This window comes from Oikopleura dioica, chromosome 2 (assembly GCF_907165135.1).
Source record: "Oikopleura dioica chromosome 2, OKI2018_I68_1.0, whole genome shotgun sequence".
NCBI classification, from domain to species: domain Eukaryota; kingdom Metazoa; phylum Chordata; class Appendicularia; order Copelata; family Oikopleuridae; genus Oikopleura; species Oikopleura dioica.
This window is the reverse complement of record NC_137292.1, coordinates 1,656,880-1,674,059: the sequence shown is the minus strand read 5'-3', so window position 1 is coordinate 1,674,059 and position 17,180 is coordinate 1,656,880. Positions and strand designations below refer to the sequence as shown.

Genomic DNA, 17,180 nt, shown 5'->3' with positions numbered 1-17,180 from the left:
TCTGTTAATATTCTTTCTACAAATTATGTTTAGTTTTTAAAATCGTACAATTTTCACGAATTTCGGATGTCTTCTTCCAGGTCGCATATTATTGTTGTTTTCCAAAACGGGTAGTGGCGCTCGTCGACGCATTTCAAAAGCCTGAAAAATTAAAATTTTTACGAAAAATGGAACTTTTATATTTTACCATTTCTTCGTCGAGATCATCATCACCATCAGCATCGTCTTCATAGAGTTTTGCGTCAAGCTTGTAATCGTCGTTGTCTTCCGTTTTTGAGTCATTTGGGGAATCTGTTTTTGGTAGATTAGAGCTTGCAATCATGGTTTTTAGCTCCTCGAACTTTTCCAAAACACTGTTTTCAAGATCTTTCTTCCAGTTTTCGATGTCGGTCGGGTCTGATGATGACGTTGTTGATGATGGAGACTTAAAAAAAATAAATTAATCTTTAAAGCAATGGGGCGCCATATTATCTTGAAAAGAATTTGAGAATCAGTTCAATGTGGATGTTTTTATAAAAATAATTATTGATACAAAATATAACTGTTTTATGGTCTTTGCCAAAGACTCTTTGGGGCTTTGTTAGAATGTAAGGAAAAATAAAAATGACAAAAACAAGTCTAAAATTTGAACTTTTATTCAGAAAATCTCTCATTTTTTGTACCTGAGTTGTGGTCATGGATTCTTTTAGAATATCTTCTTGAAGGTCCTCCAATTGCTTCTTTGTTTGCATGAAACTTTGCACTACCATCGTTATGTCTTTCAAATAATTCTCTATCGAGTGAAGCCTCAGAGATTCCTGTGAAATCATGTCGCAGTTTAAAACGATTATCGAACTTGAAACAAGTCCGTTTAAATCTTTTAAACTTTCTTCTAAAAAGGATGATACTTTTTTATCATCACAGTTGTTATTAATGTCAATTAATGACTCATCATCGCCAAGCTTATGATCATTATTGATGTCAATAAGGGCGGTAAAGTCAAAGTCGAAAAATGAGTTCTGATGGTCCTCGAGAAAAGGGGTTTCTAGAGCATTTTCAGTGCGAAAAGAGGCGGATTCGATTGAAAAGTCCTCGAAAAAATGACCGTCGTTAGCTAAAGACTCGATTTCTCGCTCAATTAGAGCTTTTTGTGTCGCAAACGGGATGTTTTTTGACAATTCGGAGGACTTCGAGAGGGTGAATTGACCAGAAATCTTCATTATTGAATTTTCTTGCTTCTCCATTGCCGAGAAAAACTTCGCAAAATGCTCCTAAACACTGGTTAATGAATTTGATATTGAATTAATAAACGAGCCGTTCACGCTTTTTGCGGTTAGAAGCATGATGTTGATTCGATATTTACACATGTACCTTGGTGTCAGCTAAATTTTGATCCTCGATGGTTGTTTCTGGAGGCATGAGTTGGGACGGAGGCATTTGCATCATTGGATAATACGGCTGCTGTTGATGTTGTTGGAACGGATATTGAGGTGGGTATTGAACAGGAGGGTAGGGATTGGCTGGGTAAAACGATTGAAGATGCTGAGCTAAAGGAGGGTCGTTTTGAGGAAGCGAATTGTGCGGATATTGATGGTCGAATTCCAGCTTGTGAAATTTTTCTGGGTCAGTTGCAAGGTTTTCTTCAATTCTTTCAGTCGGCAACGAAGGTGATTCTAGCTCATCGTCTTCTGATATTTCTTCAGCGACTTCTACTTCGGGACACTCTCCCTCCTCAAAAGCGTAGTGACAGCCCATAAAGAGTCTCATTGGCCCATCTTCGAGATATCTACACTCGCACTTAACAGGTATCGTATCGCCGCTATCGCAGTTGATATTGCATGCAAGTCCGTCGGTGAAATTTCCAGTCATTGGACACGACTCATCAACTCGCCCAGGAATGTCTTCTAAGTCGGCACAAGTCTAAAAGAAATTTATGCATTCATGCGGTTCAAAACGTAAACAGCATGGGCAAGGTCGGATGATAAGGGCGTTTGACAGAAGGTGCATTCCAAGGCACTTTAGAAAACACCTCACGGGTTTCATGATAGATTTACCTCCATCTTATCTCCATTGAACGAAAAATCAAGTCCTGCACTATGCAGACTTCCTCCACCAAGTTCTCTCTTCTTTCGCCTTGTTTGAGCAATTTTCTTGTCTATTTAGGGTTGATCGCAAAGAATCATCTTTTTTCATAAACCAAACCTTTTCAACCTTTCCTGAAAGCCGTTTCTTCTGCAAAACTGCTGCCATAGAAACAATTGTCAAATTAAAATATTTTGTTGGCTTCATTTTTCTCTATTTCGGACTCTTCCTTTTACGCTGCTTGTTAGTTGAAAAATGCCAATATCTTTTTGGATGTATTCAAAATTATTGACAAATGGTTTTATTGAAACGTAAATGTGGTATCGGTCAATGAGTTACTTTTCGTGATCGCCCATGTTATTATCTCAAAAGAGGTAGACAGGCGCTGATAGTAATGAGGGCGCTAGAACGTGCGCGCAGGTGCAAATGTTGAGTTTGATGTCCGTGAAAATTTTTGATGTAACAAGTCATCAATAAGGTTTGGTGCGATTGTGTTCGGGTAATTTATTTTGATATTTTTCATTAGATACGAGTAACATAATTTCCAACCTAATGGCATAATAATTTTCTTCTAATGGTTTGCTTTTGGTCTACACTTGCTTCGACGTTATTTTAATTGCCCTAAATTTGTAGTTGGAGTTTTTTATTGAGGAAAAGGGAATCTTACGGCATACGAATAAGACTACGTGGCCTTGGGTTGAAGAAGAGAGCACATGCAGAAAGTAAAATGACGAAGAAGGGTCCCCCCCCTTTTCTCAAGATTTCGTAAGTTATCAATCATAACAGCCGAAAATAAGATTCTGTTTTAATTCTCCGTACAGTTTTGTTCAATTTGATCGAAATTATTTTCGTTCAGGGATTTTTAAGATCAGAATACTACCGTTCTTATTCTGATCGTGAACGTAAGTCTTTCGGGGTTCTCCGCTTTGTGTTGGTGCTAAAAACTCGCAGTGGCCAAGTACAGGCAGGTGTCAAGCTGTGCAAATAGGATGCAACGGGCCCACCGACACGCGCAGCCTGCTGCGATGTCCTGCAGAGACTGGTCCAAGCACCAATTTCGAGCAACGCTCGGTGTGAGATGGCTTCAAAATCAGCAAGCTAAGCCGAGGATAAGCCAAAAAGTGATGTTTTAAAAGAGTAAAAAAATGGAATTTCATAAAACCTTGTAGAGTAATTTTTCGTAGATTTTGATTCTGAGACCGGTACCAATTGGTATTGTCTGCTCAAAATAAAGTCCAGAAAAATGTGCCAAGGCAAAAAGAGCAGATGACCGCCAAGGGAATCTAGATTTTTTATGGAGATGATTTTGGGGCTCATAATCGAAATCTCCGTAAAAAAACCATATAAGGCGAGATTTTATAAAATTTCAATCTTTATTCTTTTATATCTTCACTTTTAACCGGTTGAGCTTGATCCGATTTTGCAGCTCAGTTCACCTTGTTTTTGCTAACTTTGTCATCTTCACACCGAGCCTTGCTCAGTTTTGGTGCTAGGAGCAGTCTCTGCGGGACTTCGCAGTGGGTACCACATGTCGGTGAACCCCTTGCATCCTATTTGCACAGCTTGACACCTTGCCCGTACCTGGCCACTGTGAGTTTTTAGCACCAACACAAAGCGGAGTGAGCCAGTCTTTCTCTCGAAAACTTTCAATAAATGACTTTGATTTAATCCGCTCAGAATATTTTGCTTTGAACCAAGTTTATTTTTCAGAACTCAGTTTTTTTTCTTCCAAACAGCAAAGAGGAAACCCCAAATAAACAAATTCTTGAATTAAATTTCTGATTCTTATTTTCAGTTCGTCCTGACTTGTGCAATTTCAAGCAGCAAAAGAGCAAGATAAATTATCTTATGAATTTTGGACGATCCCTTATATTAAAAACAAGTCCGAAAAATGCATCTTTTATCCTTTTTTGCGCTCTAAATAACGCTATTTTCGCAAAGCTCTTCGAATTCTTTAATCGATGGATGTTGGTAAAACGGGAAATCCAATTGTCAATCTCGACCTATTAACTTAATTTATTTCAAAGTTCTTGTTTATTTTCAAAGGCGAGGAGGAAAATCAATTCAAATTTTGAATAGAAATTCGAGGGCAGTGAACCAATCGCAAATTTGATAAATTTTTATTATCAAAAAAATAAACGGCTAAACGTTTCTTAGCCAAACGGCTTCTTGGGAACCGCCTTGTTCCAAAGTTGAAACCAGCGTTTTTTTGAAGCTGTGGAAGGTCAAAATCAGGGGTATTAACCAATAGCTGGTGCGTTTGTTAAACACTGAAGCTAAGCTTCAGTTCAAAAACAGAAAAAAAGGTGGAGGAGAAGTATTTTTGACCTTGTAAGAGGATGACTCGTGGAGCTTTAACAAACAACACAATATTGTGCAAAAACATAACAATGCTTCAAGAAAATTCAGAGCTTGCTGAGAAATATAAAAGCCAGATTGAATTGTTTAAAAACTTAACCATGACAATCAAAACATTAAACAAGTTCATGGAAGTTGGCAGGTGGAAGAAGCAGCTAGCATTTTGCTATACGTGAACTTGTTTATATATTTTGATTTTTCGAAAAAGAGATGAACGAAGAAGGCATGACCGCGTGTCTTGTTTTTCTTGGCATGGAATGCTCTATCTTGTTTATCTTCGATTCTTATTAAAATCCTTTCGCAATTTTGCTTATCCTACCAAGCATTATCTAGCTTTCTTGCGAGCAATAAAGACCTGTAACACGTTACGTCTAAAACTTGGCCTCGAACGGCCGGAAACAATAATTCTCTCTTGAAAATAAAGATTTATCAGCTTAGCAGATCTTCGTCGAAGGATTTCGCTAAGTAACGAAAATCGTGCTGTGAGCGTTAGTCTCATTTCTACCTTAGAAAATTTCGTGTTACAAGCGGTCTTAAAGAAATTCTTACTAACGAAAAAAGAAAGGCCCGACTAAGTTTACCGATCAAAAATTTCAGGGAATAAATAAATAAGAGGTCACTTAAATTTTGACTCGGCGATTAAGAGCGAGATTCTGAATTGTGAACAGAGGATTAAGGGGACGGTACTCTGTCATTTCACGCAAAACCGTTCATGGAGAGCTACTCCTAAACTGAAGTTTGAATTCTTAATCCTCTGATTCTAGCGATTCGTGTCTTTTCAATATCAGCTCAACAACCTCGAAATAGCGGTATTCAAATACTGCTTTTGAACACGTTAGGTTTTGGATAACTGTCAGGTCTTCAGAGGAGGAAGTGCAATTTTTAATTTGAAATTCAAATTTCGAATAAATATATCACCATTTTGCTTATTTTTTCGTTTGAGCGGCATCATAAAAATACAAAAACAGTGAATTACAGATTCCCTGAGAGATGATATCATCGGAAACACGCGGTTTAAGACGCGTAAGACCCTTAATTTATGACTTATCAAATACAAATATAGATGTTTTTGTCTGATAACGAGATCAAATACAGTAAATACCGCTGGTCTGGGACGGTCCTAATTCACGAAAGCGTCCCAAACCAGCAGGATTTTCGCTTTCGACTCTCGGGCGCCAGTTTCGCTTTCGGGGTAAAGCGGTCAGTTTAAAAACACTCGCCGTGGGCGCTTGCCTTTGATCCTTATTTCGCCCGACCGTCCCAGACTAGCAGGATTTTTGAGCGTCCCAAACCAGCGGTATTTACTGTAGACCATAACGAAAGTTGAAGGGATGATCTTACCGGTTGAGTCTCAACCAGATGGATTTATTCTCCAATTTATTCAGCAATTATCAATGAACTTTGCCATATTCGATGATAAACCGAAAAGAGAGTGAATCTACGAAAAATGAACGGCAACGATTGTTTCTTGAGATTAACTTGACTTTGGTTTATACAGCTGATACGAATTAGCGTTGTTGAAGTCGTCGTTTATCTAAAAACACAGTGTATCCACGAAACAGCGAAAAGTAAGAAATGAAATGCGAATCTTGCTGAAGGTATTTTCCTGCCTATACAGTAAAATATAATCGAGGGAGGACGCACTTTAGTCCCAATTGCCCGCTTGACTTTTCAGCGACTGTGGAGAAACAAGTGACTGAAGCAAGTAATCAATTTTTCAGCAGCTTTGAATAAGAAACAACGGTTGTTCTCTTCATTTTTGCACGAAACCGGTTCCTCCTCAACTTTTTCTTTCGACATATAGTTTTTGCTCCGACGCCAGTTTCATCCAGAGACAAAAAGAGAGATAGAAAAGCAGAGATAATAAAGAGATAATAATATGAAGAATGTTTTGCTGGTTTTGAGCTTGGTAGAATCAACAGTCTCGGTTATTACAGTAAGTTGCAATTTAAACTTCCTAAGAAATTATGATTTCGAAAATGATATTTGAAAATTTTCTCTGAAAAAAGGTGCAACTTGAAAATTTGTGGCAAAACAAAATGCGCTTCGCGATGAACCGTATCAACCGAAATGAACGATGCATTTAGATTTCAGTCATCGCGTTGCGGAAGGATGAGTTTTACGTGGACACGGACAGTTCTACCAAGGGCATCGTTATATTTTTGATCCTCTACGAGTTTGGTTGCTTTCTTTTATCGCTGTATGGGATTGGGATTCATTCAAGAAGGCCGGATCGGTCGCCTGGGAAGAAGCTTTTTAGGTTGCACAGCACTGCTGCTTTACTTCTTGTTGCTTCCAGGAAAGGGATTGTAATGATTACGGCAATTTTTGGGTAGTAGCGGTATCTTTTTAGATTTAGTCCACTCTCATCTAAGGCCTAATATTGATCTTCCCTCTTAAAAGTTGCACATTAGTCGCCATGGGCGGCTGGCTTTTGTATCAAACCCAGCTTGCGACAAATTTCGGCAGAAGGAATTTTTCAAATGCTTCTAGATTCTACATTAATTGAATTTGAAAGCTGTTATAAACATGTATTAACTTGCAAAATTTATTGAAAATCGCGTGAGACCGTCACCACTTGTCGTTGGATCTCAAGCTTTGGACCTCAAAACTTAATTTTTCATCGTTTTTGAACGGGTTTTTTGCCACTTCCTTTGTTGAACCAAAATTAGCTGGATTCTTCGTCGCAGTTATTGGACTGATCGGCTTCATTCTGACAATGGCAATAACAGTCACTTCGATTCACATCAGATCTGCGCACGACCAAAATATTGGTGAAAAAAGAAAAAATCATTTCGACATTGAAGAATCGGGCATTTCTATGGGCATCTCAGTTGGAACTGGCTACGACAGGTCGAGCATGAGTGGATCAAGAAGATCGAGTAGGAGTCAACTGAGCTTTGGCGGCATTTCGAATTTATCAGATGTCGAGGAACGGGTTCTGGAGAGCATTCTAGTGAATATTGAGAATTTGTCTGAAGCCCAAAAAAGGAAGACGAAGAAGATAAGATCCGAAATTACCACCATCGCCGAGGACCAAGACCGTCCATTGATGCAGGAGGTTTTTTAATGCCTCTTCCATGTTCCAGGTTAATTTCTTTTAGAGAGAAGCTACAGTATGTTTGTCTAACAAGCAAGAGGTAGAAACAAAATGCTATCATGAATAATTGATGAGCACGTCCGTTCCAAAGTTCGCACTGAATAGATCATTTTAGACCGCAAAGTAGAAGAAGTAGTTTGACAGCCGCTCCAGCTCAGAAGAAAAAATCACCGCCGCAGAAGTCGTATTCTGTTGCAGGTAGGGACAAATGTCATAACGTATTTTATTTAATTACGTGCAGGCAATTAGTATAAATTAACCTTGACAATTGACATCAAAAGTGATTTCACCTTCATTTTCTTGATTTTTATGTAAAACATCTCTATTTTTACTAAATACTAAAATGAACTTATACCCATTTAGATGATCATACCGGTAATCGTAGACGTAACCGTAACCTTTTTATTTAGACATCAACGAGCAAAAACGCGGTCGGCCATTCGTAGGCTTACCGGACTAAATTTCGACCCCTATTTCTAGCTTAGTTAGGTGGTCATATGATACAGTTTTAGAAAGCCTAGCTTCTGGGCTTTCATTTGGGCACAAATTTTAGGGGTCTGGGTCATGCCCGCAAGGCAATTCATGGGACCTGAAGTCCCAAAATAGGTACTAGAATCCTTTAAACTACTTTTTCGATGCCCGTCCGGGCTCGAGAGTAGTCAAGAGTCGCATATTTAGAAAGCTCAGGCTCTGAGCTTTCAGTAGAGCTCAAGAAATCTTAGCGCCAAGCCGTTTGTGGCCACCTGGAGGCGCTAGAAGTTGGCGGTGAAAATCCGGAAATGCCGGAAAACTCGGTTTTTGAGTTATAAACTCTACAATTATATGTATAAAACAAATATAAACAATAATTAACGCGTTAAAAAGTTGAACCGCGGTCGAACCGGGTGGTCAACCGGGTGGTTCATCGTGGGCCATATTTCCATGTTTTTGAAGGTTTGTAGAGTTGAACCACCCGGTTCGACCGCGGTTCAACTTTTTAACGCGTTAATTATTGTATATATATGTTTTATACATATAATTGTAGAGTTTAGAACTCAAAAACCGAGTTTTCCGGCATTTCCGGATTTTCACCGCAAGCTTCTAGCGCCTCCAGGTGGCCACAAACGGCTTGGCGCTAAGATTTCTTGAGCTCTACTGAAAGCTCAGAGCCTGAGCTTTCTAAATATGCGACTCTTGACTACTCTCGAGCCCGGACGGGCATCGAAAAAGTAGTTTAAAGGATTCTAGTACCTATTTTGGGACTTCAGGTCCCATGAATTGCCTTGCGGGCATGACCCAGACCCCTAAAATTTGTGCCCAAATGAAAGCCCAGAAGCTAGGCTTTCTAAAACTGTATCATATGACCACCTAACTAAGCTAGAAATAGGGGTCGAAATTTAGTCCGGTAAGCCTAGCCATTCGTCTCTCAGCGCACGGACTCGAAAGGATCTCTGATTTCCAATAAAACGGAGGATTCATTTTGCTCTTCCAAACGACCAATAATAAGGACGTACAGTCCAGATCAAAAAATTCCGTCAAGTCCTCATTCGCCAAAGACATTCGGCAATGCATCTGCCTCTGCTAGGAGTCCCCAGGTACTCTGATCGTTTTTTCTCTGCCCAACTGTTTTTAAGACGAAGAAAAACATCATTCTTTCGACAAATGATCATATTTCTATCGATTCAATATCCATGGTTCCGAGGCTTCAAGTGATCAACGAAAAAGCTGTTGAAATTTCGGATCCAGAAGAATCTGTTTGACTTTTTTTTACTAAATATACCTCTGTTTATTGATAAAAATACTCACGTGACAAACACAGAATCTCTTTTTCTTCTTTTTGTATATTGAGTTTATAACCCTCCAGAACAACCAATATAAAATTCTTAAGCCAATATCCGTCCAGCCTTATCAAGTCGTTGACACCATCTGCCAGGAAGTAAAAATTTGTCTGGTAGACATGCGATAGGCCTTTGAGACACTCAAGGGAAAATCTTTTGTAATCAATCAAAACTGGACTCAAGGACCATGAAAAACTGTCAAGGAATGAACCAAAAAAGGACGATCCCGTAAAATTAGCGCTCTTTTAACATTTGAAAAGATCGTTATGCTCCGTCGGAGTTTGTCAGAATTAAGAGCCCGGTTCTTCTTTTTATCGGATTAGGGACCCCCTTGACGATAATTTCTCGAAAAATTATTTCGAGCCAAAAAAGCTGGTTATTGATTTCATCCTTTTTCAGCAGGCAGGATACGAAAGTTGATTTTTTTGCTTCAATCAGGCCTTCGAAAATCTGCTTGAAAAATCACTTATGTCATAACTCGATGTTGACTTTCAGATGATCTCAATATCAACTTCACTGTTGTAGGATAAAATAAGGATGTAAGTTTGTAATCTCTGACATAAAACTCGATCAAGAGTCATGTCTAACATTCTCGATCCTCTTAATTGTATGGAACTAGTCTCAATTATCCATTTCGAAAACGTCACGTGACCTAAAAGCCCCAATTTTACGTTCCCTGCTTTTATTTACGCTCAAACCGGGACGCTCCGGATAAGGATCGGTCCACTTCTCGCCCTCCTTGTCTCCAGCTGTGTACAGTTATTTGTGGCGCCCTCGCAAAAGAGGATCAAAATCAGATTTTGCCCTTTTCGTTTTGTCATTCTTTTCCGCGCCAAAAACCGAAAAACGAGAATACAAAAAAGTTAAAAAAAAGAGACTGACAGAGAACAAACCTCAAAATGGTGTGGGGTATTTTAGAAAATACAGTCAACAAGGCGCTGCATTACAGTACTCCGCTGGGCTACATGTGGATGTTCCTGCTTTTTACCTTCCGAATGTTCATTACTGCAGTCGTCGGATCAGCTGTCTATGGCGATGAAAGCGTAAGTTGCCTCAATAAATAACAAGAAACTCAAAAAATAAAGGAGAAAAATTTCAGAACATTATTTTTAGGGCGCGTTCCGTTGCGATACAAATCAGCCGGGTTGTCAAAACGTTTGTTACAACCGATTTTCGCCAATTTCGCACATGCGCTTTTGGGCCTTTCAAATGATGTTCGTCTGTCTTCCAAGTTTGGCCTTCATGACTTTCGCCCAGTTCGAAATCGCTAAGATCGAGCTTGTCAAGAAAGAGCGGGCTGATGAGGAAAAGAAGAATAGAACGGTAAGACCCTTTCACTTGATCGTCACCAAGATAGTGTTTTTCAGGCTGATTATTTCTCAAGCGACCAGTACAAAGCCTACCAGTCCCGAATCAACTCGAAAGAAAAGAAGCTCGGAATGGACAAAATGAAGCAGAAACTCACCATCACTTCGAACTCCGACGTCGTCGAAGTCAAATGGACCCCTCGCATCCGCACCTTTTACATTGTCCATCTTCTTTTCAAGCTCTTCCTCGAAATCCTCTTCCTCTACTTTTCCTACGTTCTCCAGCAGCAACAGTCGAAAAAGGTCGGAATCGCTGCGATGTGGGTTCCTGAAAAGTACGAGTGCACTCATGGAGAAACTGAGGACAACTCCGCTTGCTCCCAGAATCCGCTCATTCCCTGCTGGGTTTCGAGGCCTTGGGAGAAGACTATTTTTATGCTCTACATGACTACTGTAAGTCACCACCCAAAAAGAATACTCAACATAGATTTCTAGGTCACATGCTTGTCGATCCTCATCTGCGTCTTGGAATTCATCTATGTTCTCACTAGAACCACGAAGAAATCCGTCGATCGAAGAGCCGAGCGAAAATTGTCGAAGAAAAATATGATTCGACCGGTAATCATTTCCAATTAACTCTTTTCCTAAAAAATTTCTAGACCCGCGGAAGCGTTGATACCTCACTAATGGACACAGAATCTCAAATGAGCCAGCCGTTGGTCAATGGGACTAAGGTTAGTCAAATGCCTAGATGCCCTTAGAACTCACTAGAATCGTGAAACTTATTTTTTATCTAGCCGACTGCTCCTACCGAATAAATAAGTCTTCCTCATTCTACCCCTCCCTGAAACAATTCCTGTATATAAAGCTTCAACACTGAAATCAAGGAAGAACAGCGAAACCCCTTCTTATCATTCCAAAAAATCCTTCTCTGAAATAAAATGCAACGAGTAAAAAACATAGATCTTGTTTATTTACAGAATTGATGGTTTCAGGCAATTTTAAAGCTTCATCTTTCATGAAAGAATTTTTCATGAATCGAGACTTACGGCGAGTGAGGGAAATTGGTTTGTTATGAGTTTGGTGAGGATGTGTTGCGTCTTTTTCTTTCTTTTCGAAGTTTTTATCTGAATTTTTTTTAACTTTTGTTGTTTTAAATGATTCATTCTATCACCAATTTTTACTGTATAAAAAAGCTTCTACCCTACCTGTACCGGATTTAAAATTTCAAGCATCAGTTCTTCATCCTTTTTACTTTCACAAAAGTCCAGCCCAACCAATTTTCCGTTAATTCGTCCTGATTTTGCGAGAAACTTTTTCGTTCTTTGCGGAGTGATGAAACTGTAGATCCGGTTCCAGAAATTGTGCTTTGGCCCTGTTATCGGAAGTTTCCAGCCGAGGCGGTTTTCGACCTTGATTGTCTTTTTACCGATGCCTTCGCCGTATTTTTCGACGAGATGAGCGTTGACCGATTTGAGGTAGGCTTCGCCTTTTGCCAGATCATTTTGCTCTGAATTTTATTGATGAAAAGCTCGTCTCGGCAACCTGTCTTACCAAAAGGATCAGCCGTCAAGTTGAAAAGAGAATATCCTTTATGGTCTCTTTTGACTCTGCTCCCAAGAATCGTGTTACTTGCGTTTCGGACTCGACCCATCATCTCCACGATATTGTCATTTCCCAAGTCGTCTCGCAGAAGCCGCAGAAACTTGTCGTTGCTGAATCCTTCTGGACATTTCAGCACCGGTGCCTTCAAAACTCATTTCGCCAAGAAGCGTACGAACGGTTTTACCTCGATTTTGTAACTGTAATATTTCATTTCTCCAACTCTTGCGACGAATTTTACGTCCCAGCCGTTTTCTACCGTGAAATGATTTGTCAGGCCATAGACCATTTTCGTCCGCAGCGGTTTGGCTACTTTCTTAATCCAATTTTTATATTCAAAATGTATTATATCATCGATTTCCTCATGATACAACAGAGATCTTTCCTAGAACTTTTACCTTCCATCCGAAGATTGAAACTTGATTGATTCCGTCCAAGTTCTTTTGCTTTCCATATTCGGCTGATTTTGATATTTAGAAAGTGACAAAGAATGTGGTCTTGATTTGGCTCTATTCTGAATTTGACATTTAAATATCTTTCCTTCAGGAACGTGAGCGAGGCTAAGAAGAGTCGGGAACCAGTCAGAAATGTGGAATAAGTGAGGAAGATTGCGCTTCGGGAATCGATTTTTTACCGAATAAACTGAATATAAGTGTGTCAAGGATACAGAAGGCTCGGCTAACCTATCGTCGGAGAAAGCGTTCCACCCTCGGTCAAGAGCGTTTTCTCGCCGAGATAGGGGTAGTTGCAAGCCTGCCGATATCTTGAAGGGTCCAGATCCTTTGGTCTCCCATTCATGTACAGAGGCCCGCCATTGTCAGATTGAAAAACTTTCAGAGGGTTTCTTCCTTGATTTCGATCAATTGTTATTCTTGACTTAAACCCGTTGCTATTATAGTATCTCTTTCTTCGTTTTTCATCCAAATTGTTCCCAACAGCTTTTCCATTTCCATATCTATCGCTTTCACCATTGCAAGATACGTCAGTCTAGTTCTCGGCGAGTCTGGGTACAACTTTTTCATTTCTTCGATCAAATAATCCGGCGCCATGAGTGGTCCATGCGGCGCATTCAGGGCTTTTTGAGTTTTTAAGAAGATAAAATAATTAAATTTATGAAAAAAATCTTGAAAAAACTGTCCTAAATAAATAAACTTCGGATCACCAATCTCATTGTACAACTTTCTTGCATGATCCCCAAAGTCAAAAGTCGAGTAAACCCCCTTCTTCTTTTCCAAAGGCTTGTCGTTCTCAAAATAATCGAGATACTTGCAGTTTCCCACCGCTCGATTATGCTGAAAATAATTCAGTACTCCTCCAGTGTGGCCGTAAAAAGTATCGAATCCGCGATTGTGAGGAAGATACGACGAGTTGCAATGGCCTAAATGCCACTTTCCCACGTGATGAGTTGAGTAGCCATTTTCCCTGAGGATTTCTGGCAGAAGTTTTTCTTTTAGATCGAGGCCTATTGAATTTGAATGTTGTATTTTCCTTCGGGTCAGTTTAAATAGTACCTGCGGCTGTGTTCGCATCGATAGGGTCAGTCCCTAATCCAAATCGCCAGGCGTACTTCCCCGTTAATAAAGACGCTCGACTTGGAGTACACCTTTTCTACGCTCGAAATTTCAATAGCGATACCGTGTGAGCGTATTTCGCTTTTTCATGCACGGCGGAGGACCCCGCCAGATGGAAGACTTCCTCTGTATGAGAAGAAATCTCTTTTTTCATCGGTATTATAATTAATTTAGTGACTAGAATCTTGAGCATTTCCTGTGAGTCGAATAAGAACTTGTCAAAGTAACCGAATGTTTTTCTAGCTGCCCAAGAAACGGGGTCGCTTTTATCTTTTTATTATTCCAGCTAGAATTTTCAATATTAATTTATCAAAATTCTCGAGCGCCAAATCAAATGTCACCTGACATCACTCCAGCCCAGGTCATCTACCAAAACAAAAATGATATTTGGCTGCTCTTCGTTGATTTTCTCTCTTGCCGCTAGAATTTTTAAGAAGAGACAAAATAACAATCTATGTTTTATCATTTTTCAGGAGAATCGGCTTCCTCTGTCTGATAATTGGCTTTTGAAATTATGAAAGAGCGATCTCCAGAAGTCAAATATTTTTTTGGAGATGATGATAGGCGTTAAAAATCGGACGCATAATTTGACGCTGACCTGGCCGCTGAAAAGTCAACGAATTCGAGGTCAAAGGAATCGGAAATGAATATAACAGGTTTCAAATAAGTCGGACATAAATTCTTCTTAAAATATGTAAACTTATATCCGGCTTCAGTCTGTAAGTTACAGATCGTAATTATCTTAGCCCAATCAAGAGTTACAGACATCGTATGTCCGACTTATTTGAAGCCTGTTTATGAAATTTATTTCTTGGCATTTTAGCAAATATGAAATAAGGGCTCTCGTTGAAAGAATCAACAATATTTGAAAGCATTGGGTTTTCAGAAATCAATAACTTTTAAGAAGAACTTTTGGAATGGATGTCTGAATTAATCAAAGTATCATTTTATAAAATTTAAGTAAATGCTTCATACTGTCGTCCAGAGGTCGAGAACTTTTAGGGCTTTTTGAATCATTTCATCTTTTTTTTTCTTTCTTATGATGAGAATGTCGCAACTGCCATGCTTTTATTCCGAAAATTTCATGCAGAAAGGGAAACAAACCACTGAAATTGAACCACCACAAAGATTGATATCAGCGACCGGTTACGGCCGATAAGTAATCGGGGATAACAATCATTTTCTGTTCTATAATTTTTAAAGCATCTAGCAAATGGTCAAGCTGATCATCGTCATTTGTATGGGATAAGGCTTATTAATTTATTTATTGTACAGAATTGTTTTTCGGGGCATAAGAAGAAATTCAAATTCTCTCTTCAGACTCATGAATCATGACACATGAATTCTTATAGAAGCCTTAGAGGAAGTACAAATTTCAGGCTCATTTTAAAAAAGTGCTCTTACTCTCTTTGGTGGAAATTTGTTTGTTGGGGGGTTTTATTAGGAAATTTTTACGGTAGGATAGGATCGAACTAAAACAAAAAGAACCACTTTTGTGATGACATTTAACTTTGTCCAGAAGAAACTATAACTTGTCGATATTTTCATTCGATGAACAAAATAATAAGTTGAGCCAGAGTTGCAGTGAGAAATGATATGTCATTTATGTGACAGTTAGTGTCGGTAAAGACTTCCGATTGCAGATTTATTGAGCAATTAGAAATCCGTCGGTGCATGCAAACCATATGCTCCTCTTCCAGCCTAGGCACAAGTATCGCAGACTGAGTATTAAATTAATAGCAATAAATAAAAAACGATATTCTGAAAACGACTTGGAAAACGATCTTTCTGTACGTAGCAGAATAAAGATAAGCGATCAAAAATAGCCAAAAAACTGGTTCGATTCTATCTTTATCAACTAAATCCGTAAAAAAACCAGCTGTTACTGGAAATATAAGCTCCAGCTCGACTTGTTTTTTCACAAAAAAAACCTGATTAAATGAATCAAATTCATTAATTTTTTCTGTTTGACTTGTGTAAACAGTTTATCTGTGATAAAAGACCCAGATAAATCATAAAATAGGGCAAAATCTTCCGAAAATGGTTCGATTTTGCTTTTAAATGGTTCGATTATTAAAAAAATGAGGCTATAAGTAAATGACTTTGTAAATGTGGAACTGAGTAGATTTTTCTAATTATCCTAATTCTTTGAGTTAAAAAACTACTGATGAAAATCAAGAAAATTGTTTAAAACTGCTTAATATACCAATCTATCAAATTTTTGATCTTTTTCACGGTCGAGATGGAAAGCATAAAATTAGTGTAATGGATCTGCGGCATTTCTTTTTCTGGGCAGGATTTTTTCAGAATATGGAAATGAAATCGTCCACGTGGTTAATTAAGGTCAAAGGGACTCGATAAGAAATCGTGATTTCACACCAAAAAGAGGTTACGCCAAAAATTTGCATAAAACTATTCAAATTATAATTTCCCTCGAATTTTTTAAGCCTTTTTTGAAAATTTAAGTCGTGGCTTGAACAAATTAAATTTGACCATTTAGCTTTAATTTTTTGTTGAACTGCGATAAAAAAAAATCTCCTTCGAAAAACAAATCGTTTTTAATCTGCTCCAAAGCTGTCCTATCAGGAAAACTCGCAAATAAAACTCGTCCAGCTGAAGACGCTCATTTTGAAAATTTGGACGAAAATTTTTTTCACCGTGGCTGGTTTTGTCAACAAAACTGATGTTTGTTTAGGTGTTGATTCTTCCAAAAAGTTTCCTTCAGTGCATCTTGTATCGCAGCTCTTGACATTGAGATAATAAGGACGCAAAGCGAAACTCGTCAAAACAATATTTTTTCTTACAAAAGAGAATTGAAATTAAGAAAAAAATAACATAAAAAGGTAAAAAGAAAAAAAAAAAGACTTAATTTTAATGGAATTCTTTGTGTCCTTAAATGTCTCAATCTTTTAAAAATTCAAGCGCTTGACCGCTTTGACTGACAATGACCCAAAGATTCTTCAGTTTCCATCTCATTATCGAAAATTGAAATTCAGCTCCTTCAAAGGAGTGAAATTCTGACCGCAATTAGGCGCATAATCTGAGTCTTTTTGAAAATCTGTTTGGAGGAAATTGATTCGAAGAAATAGCTCAATTATAGTTTGGTTGATCATTTTCCCGCCTAAGCTCGAGAGCCTGTTTAGAAAACCTGAGTCAGGGTAAGAAGGGCCGCTTTGTTTTCGAAAAAGCGGCGGCGCGACTTTTCATTAATTATCTTTCAGATCCTGACTCAGGTTTTCTACGCAGTTTCCCGAGGCCTGGTTCCTTTTGGTCATGTGACCTGGCAAAATTTATAAATGAAAATAATTTTTTTATCAGGAAGTTTCTTCACTTATATTCTTATTTCAGAAAACATCGCAGAAAA

The 17,180-nt window shown here is 38.6% G+C and overlaps 4 protein-coding genes across 4 annotated transcripts in view; 2 read left to right on the top strand and 2 right to left on the bottom strand.

The window, feature by feature from the left end:
• The window catches only part of LOC145699672 (carbonic anhydrase 2-like), a 79,177-nt gene extending 63,163 nt beyond the window's left edge, over positions 1–16,014 (top strand). The window contains exon 10 of the mRNA XM_081776943.1: positions 16,005–16,014. The gene's annotated coding sequence lies outside the window, so the exon portion shown is untranslated. The remainder of the gene's footprint in view (positions 1–16,004) is intronic.
• On the bottom strand, positions 4–2,375 carry LOC145697542 (uncharacterized). Its single transcript, XM_081774766.1, has 6 exons — positions 2,191–2,375; positions 2,034–2,129; positions 1,351–1,899; positions 663–1,250; positions 188–424; positions 4–141 (listed from the first exon to the last, which is right to left on the bottom strand). The coding sequence occupies exons 1-6, from the start codon at positions 2,266–2,268 to the stop codon at positions 37–39; spliced, it is 1,653 nt and encodes a 550-aa protein (XP_081630892.1). The 5' UTR covers positions 2,269–2,375; the 3' UTR covers positions 4–36.
• On the top strand, positions 10,154–11,597 carry LOC145699671 (gap junction delta-2 protein-like). The gene is made up of 6 exons (XM_081776941.1): positions 10,154–10,379; positions 10,450–10,659; positions 10,704–11,096; positions 11,139–11,261; positions 11,303–11,377; positions 11,441–11,597. The coding sequence occupies exons 1-6, from the start codon at positions 10,236–10,238 to the stop codon at positions 11,459–11,461; spliced, it is 966 nt and encodes a 321-aa protein (XP_081633067.1). The 5' UTR covers positions 10,154–10,235; the 3' UTR covers positions 11,462–11,597.
• Positions 11,608–12,701, bottom strand: LOC145699674 (uncharacterized). Its single transcript, XM_081776947.1, has 5 exons — positions 12,644–12,701; positions 12,433–12,561; positions 12,198–12,390; positions 11,852–12,153; positions 11,608–11,770 (listed from the first exon to the last, which is right to left on the bottom strand). Exons 2-5 carry the CDS (start codon positions 12,532–12,534, stop codon positions 11,675–11,677), a joined length of 693 nt encoding a protein of 230 aa, XP_081633073.1. The 5' UTR covers positions 12,535–12,561; positions 12,644–12,701; the 3' UTR covers positions 11,608–11,674.
• Positions 16,015–17,180: the final 1,166 nt, after the last annotated feature.

What these genes read in the sequence shown, in the direction of transcription:
- LOC145699671 (XM_081776941.1), top strand. Translation starts at nt 10,236, where the DNA reads ATGGTGTGGGGTATTTTAGAAAATACAGTCAACAAGGCGCTGCATTAC. An exon ending in CTGTCTATGGCGATGAAAGC is followed by an intron (nt 10,380 to 10,449) that starts GTAAGTTGCCTC and finishes CATTATTTTTAG; the next exon opens with GGCGCGTTCCGTTGCGATAC. An exon ending in AGGAAAAGAAGAATAGAACG is followed by an intron (nt 10,660 to 10,703) that starts GTAAGACCCTTT and finishes AGTGTTTTTCAG; the next exon opens with GCTGATTATTTCTCAAGCGA.
- LOC145699674 (XM_081776947.1), bottom strand. Translation starts at nt 12,534, where the DNA reads ATGGTCTATGGCCTGACAAATCATTTCACGGTAGAAAACGGCTGGGAC. An exon ending in CTTGACGGCTGATCCTTTTG is followed by an intron (nt 12,154 to 12,197) that starts GTAAGACAGGTT and finishes AATAAAATTCAG; the next exon opens with AGCAAAATGATCTGGCAAAA. An exon ending in AAATTTTAAATCCGGTACAG is followed by an intron (nt 11,771 to 11,851) that starts GTAGGGTAGAAG and finishes AAAAAAATTCAG; the next exon opens with ATAAAAACTTCGAAAAGAAA.
- LOC145697542 (XM_081774766.1), bottom strand. Translation starts at nt 2,268, where the DNA reads ATGAAGCCAACAAAATATTTTAATTTGACAATTGTTTCTATGGCAGCA. An exon ending in TCAATGGAGATAAGATGGAG is followed by an intron (nt 1,900 to 2,033) that starts GTAAATCTATCA and finishes AATTTCTTTTAG; the next exon opens with ACTTGTGCCGACTTAGAAGA. An exon ending in AAAATTTAGCTGACACCAAG is followed by an intron (nt 1,251 to 1,350) that starts GTACATGTGTAA and finishes ACCAGTGTTTAG; the next exon opens with GAGCATTTTGCGAAGTTTTT.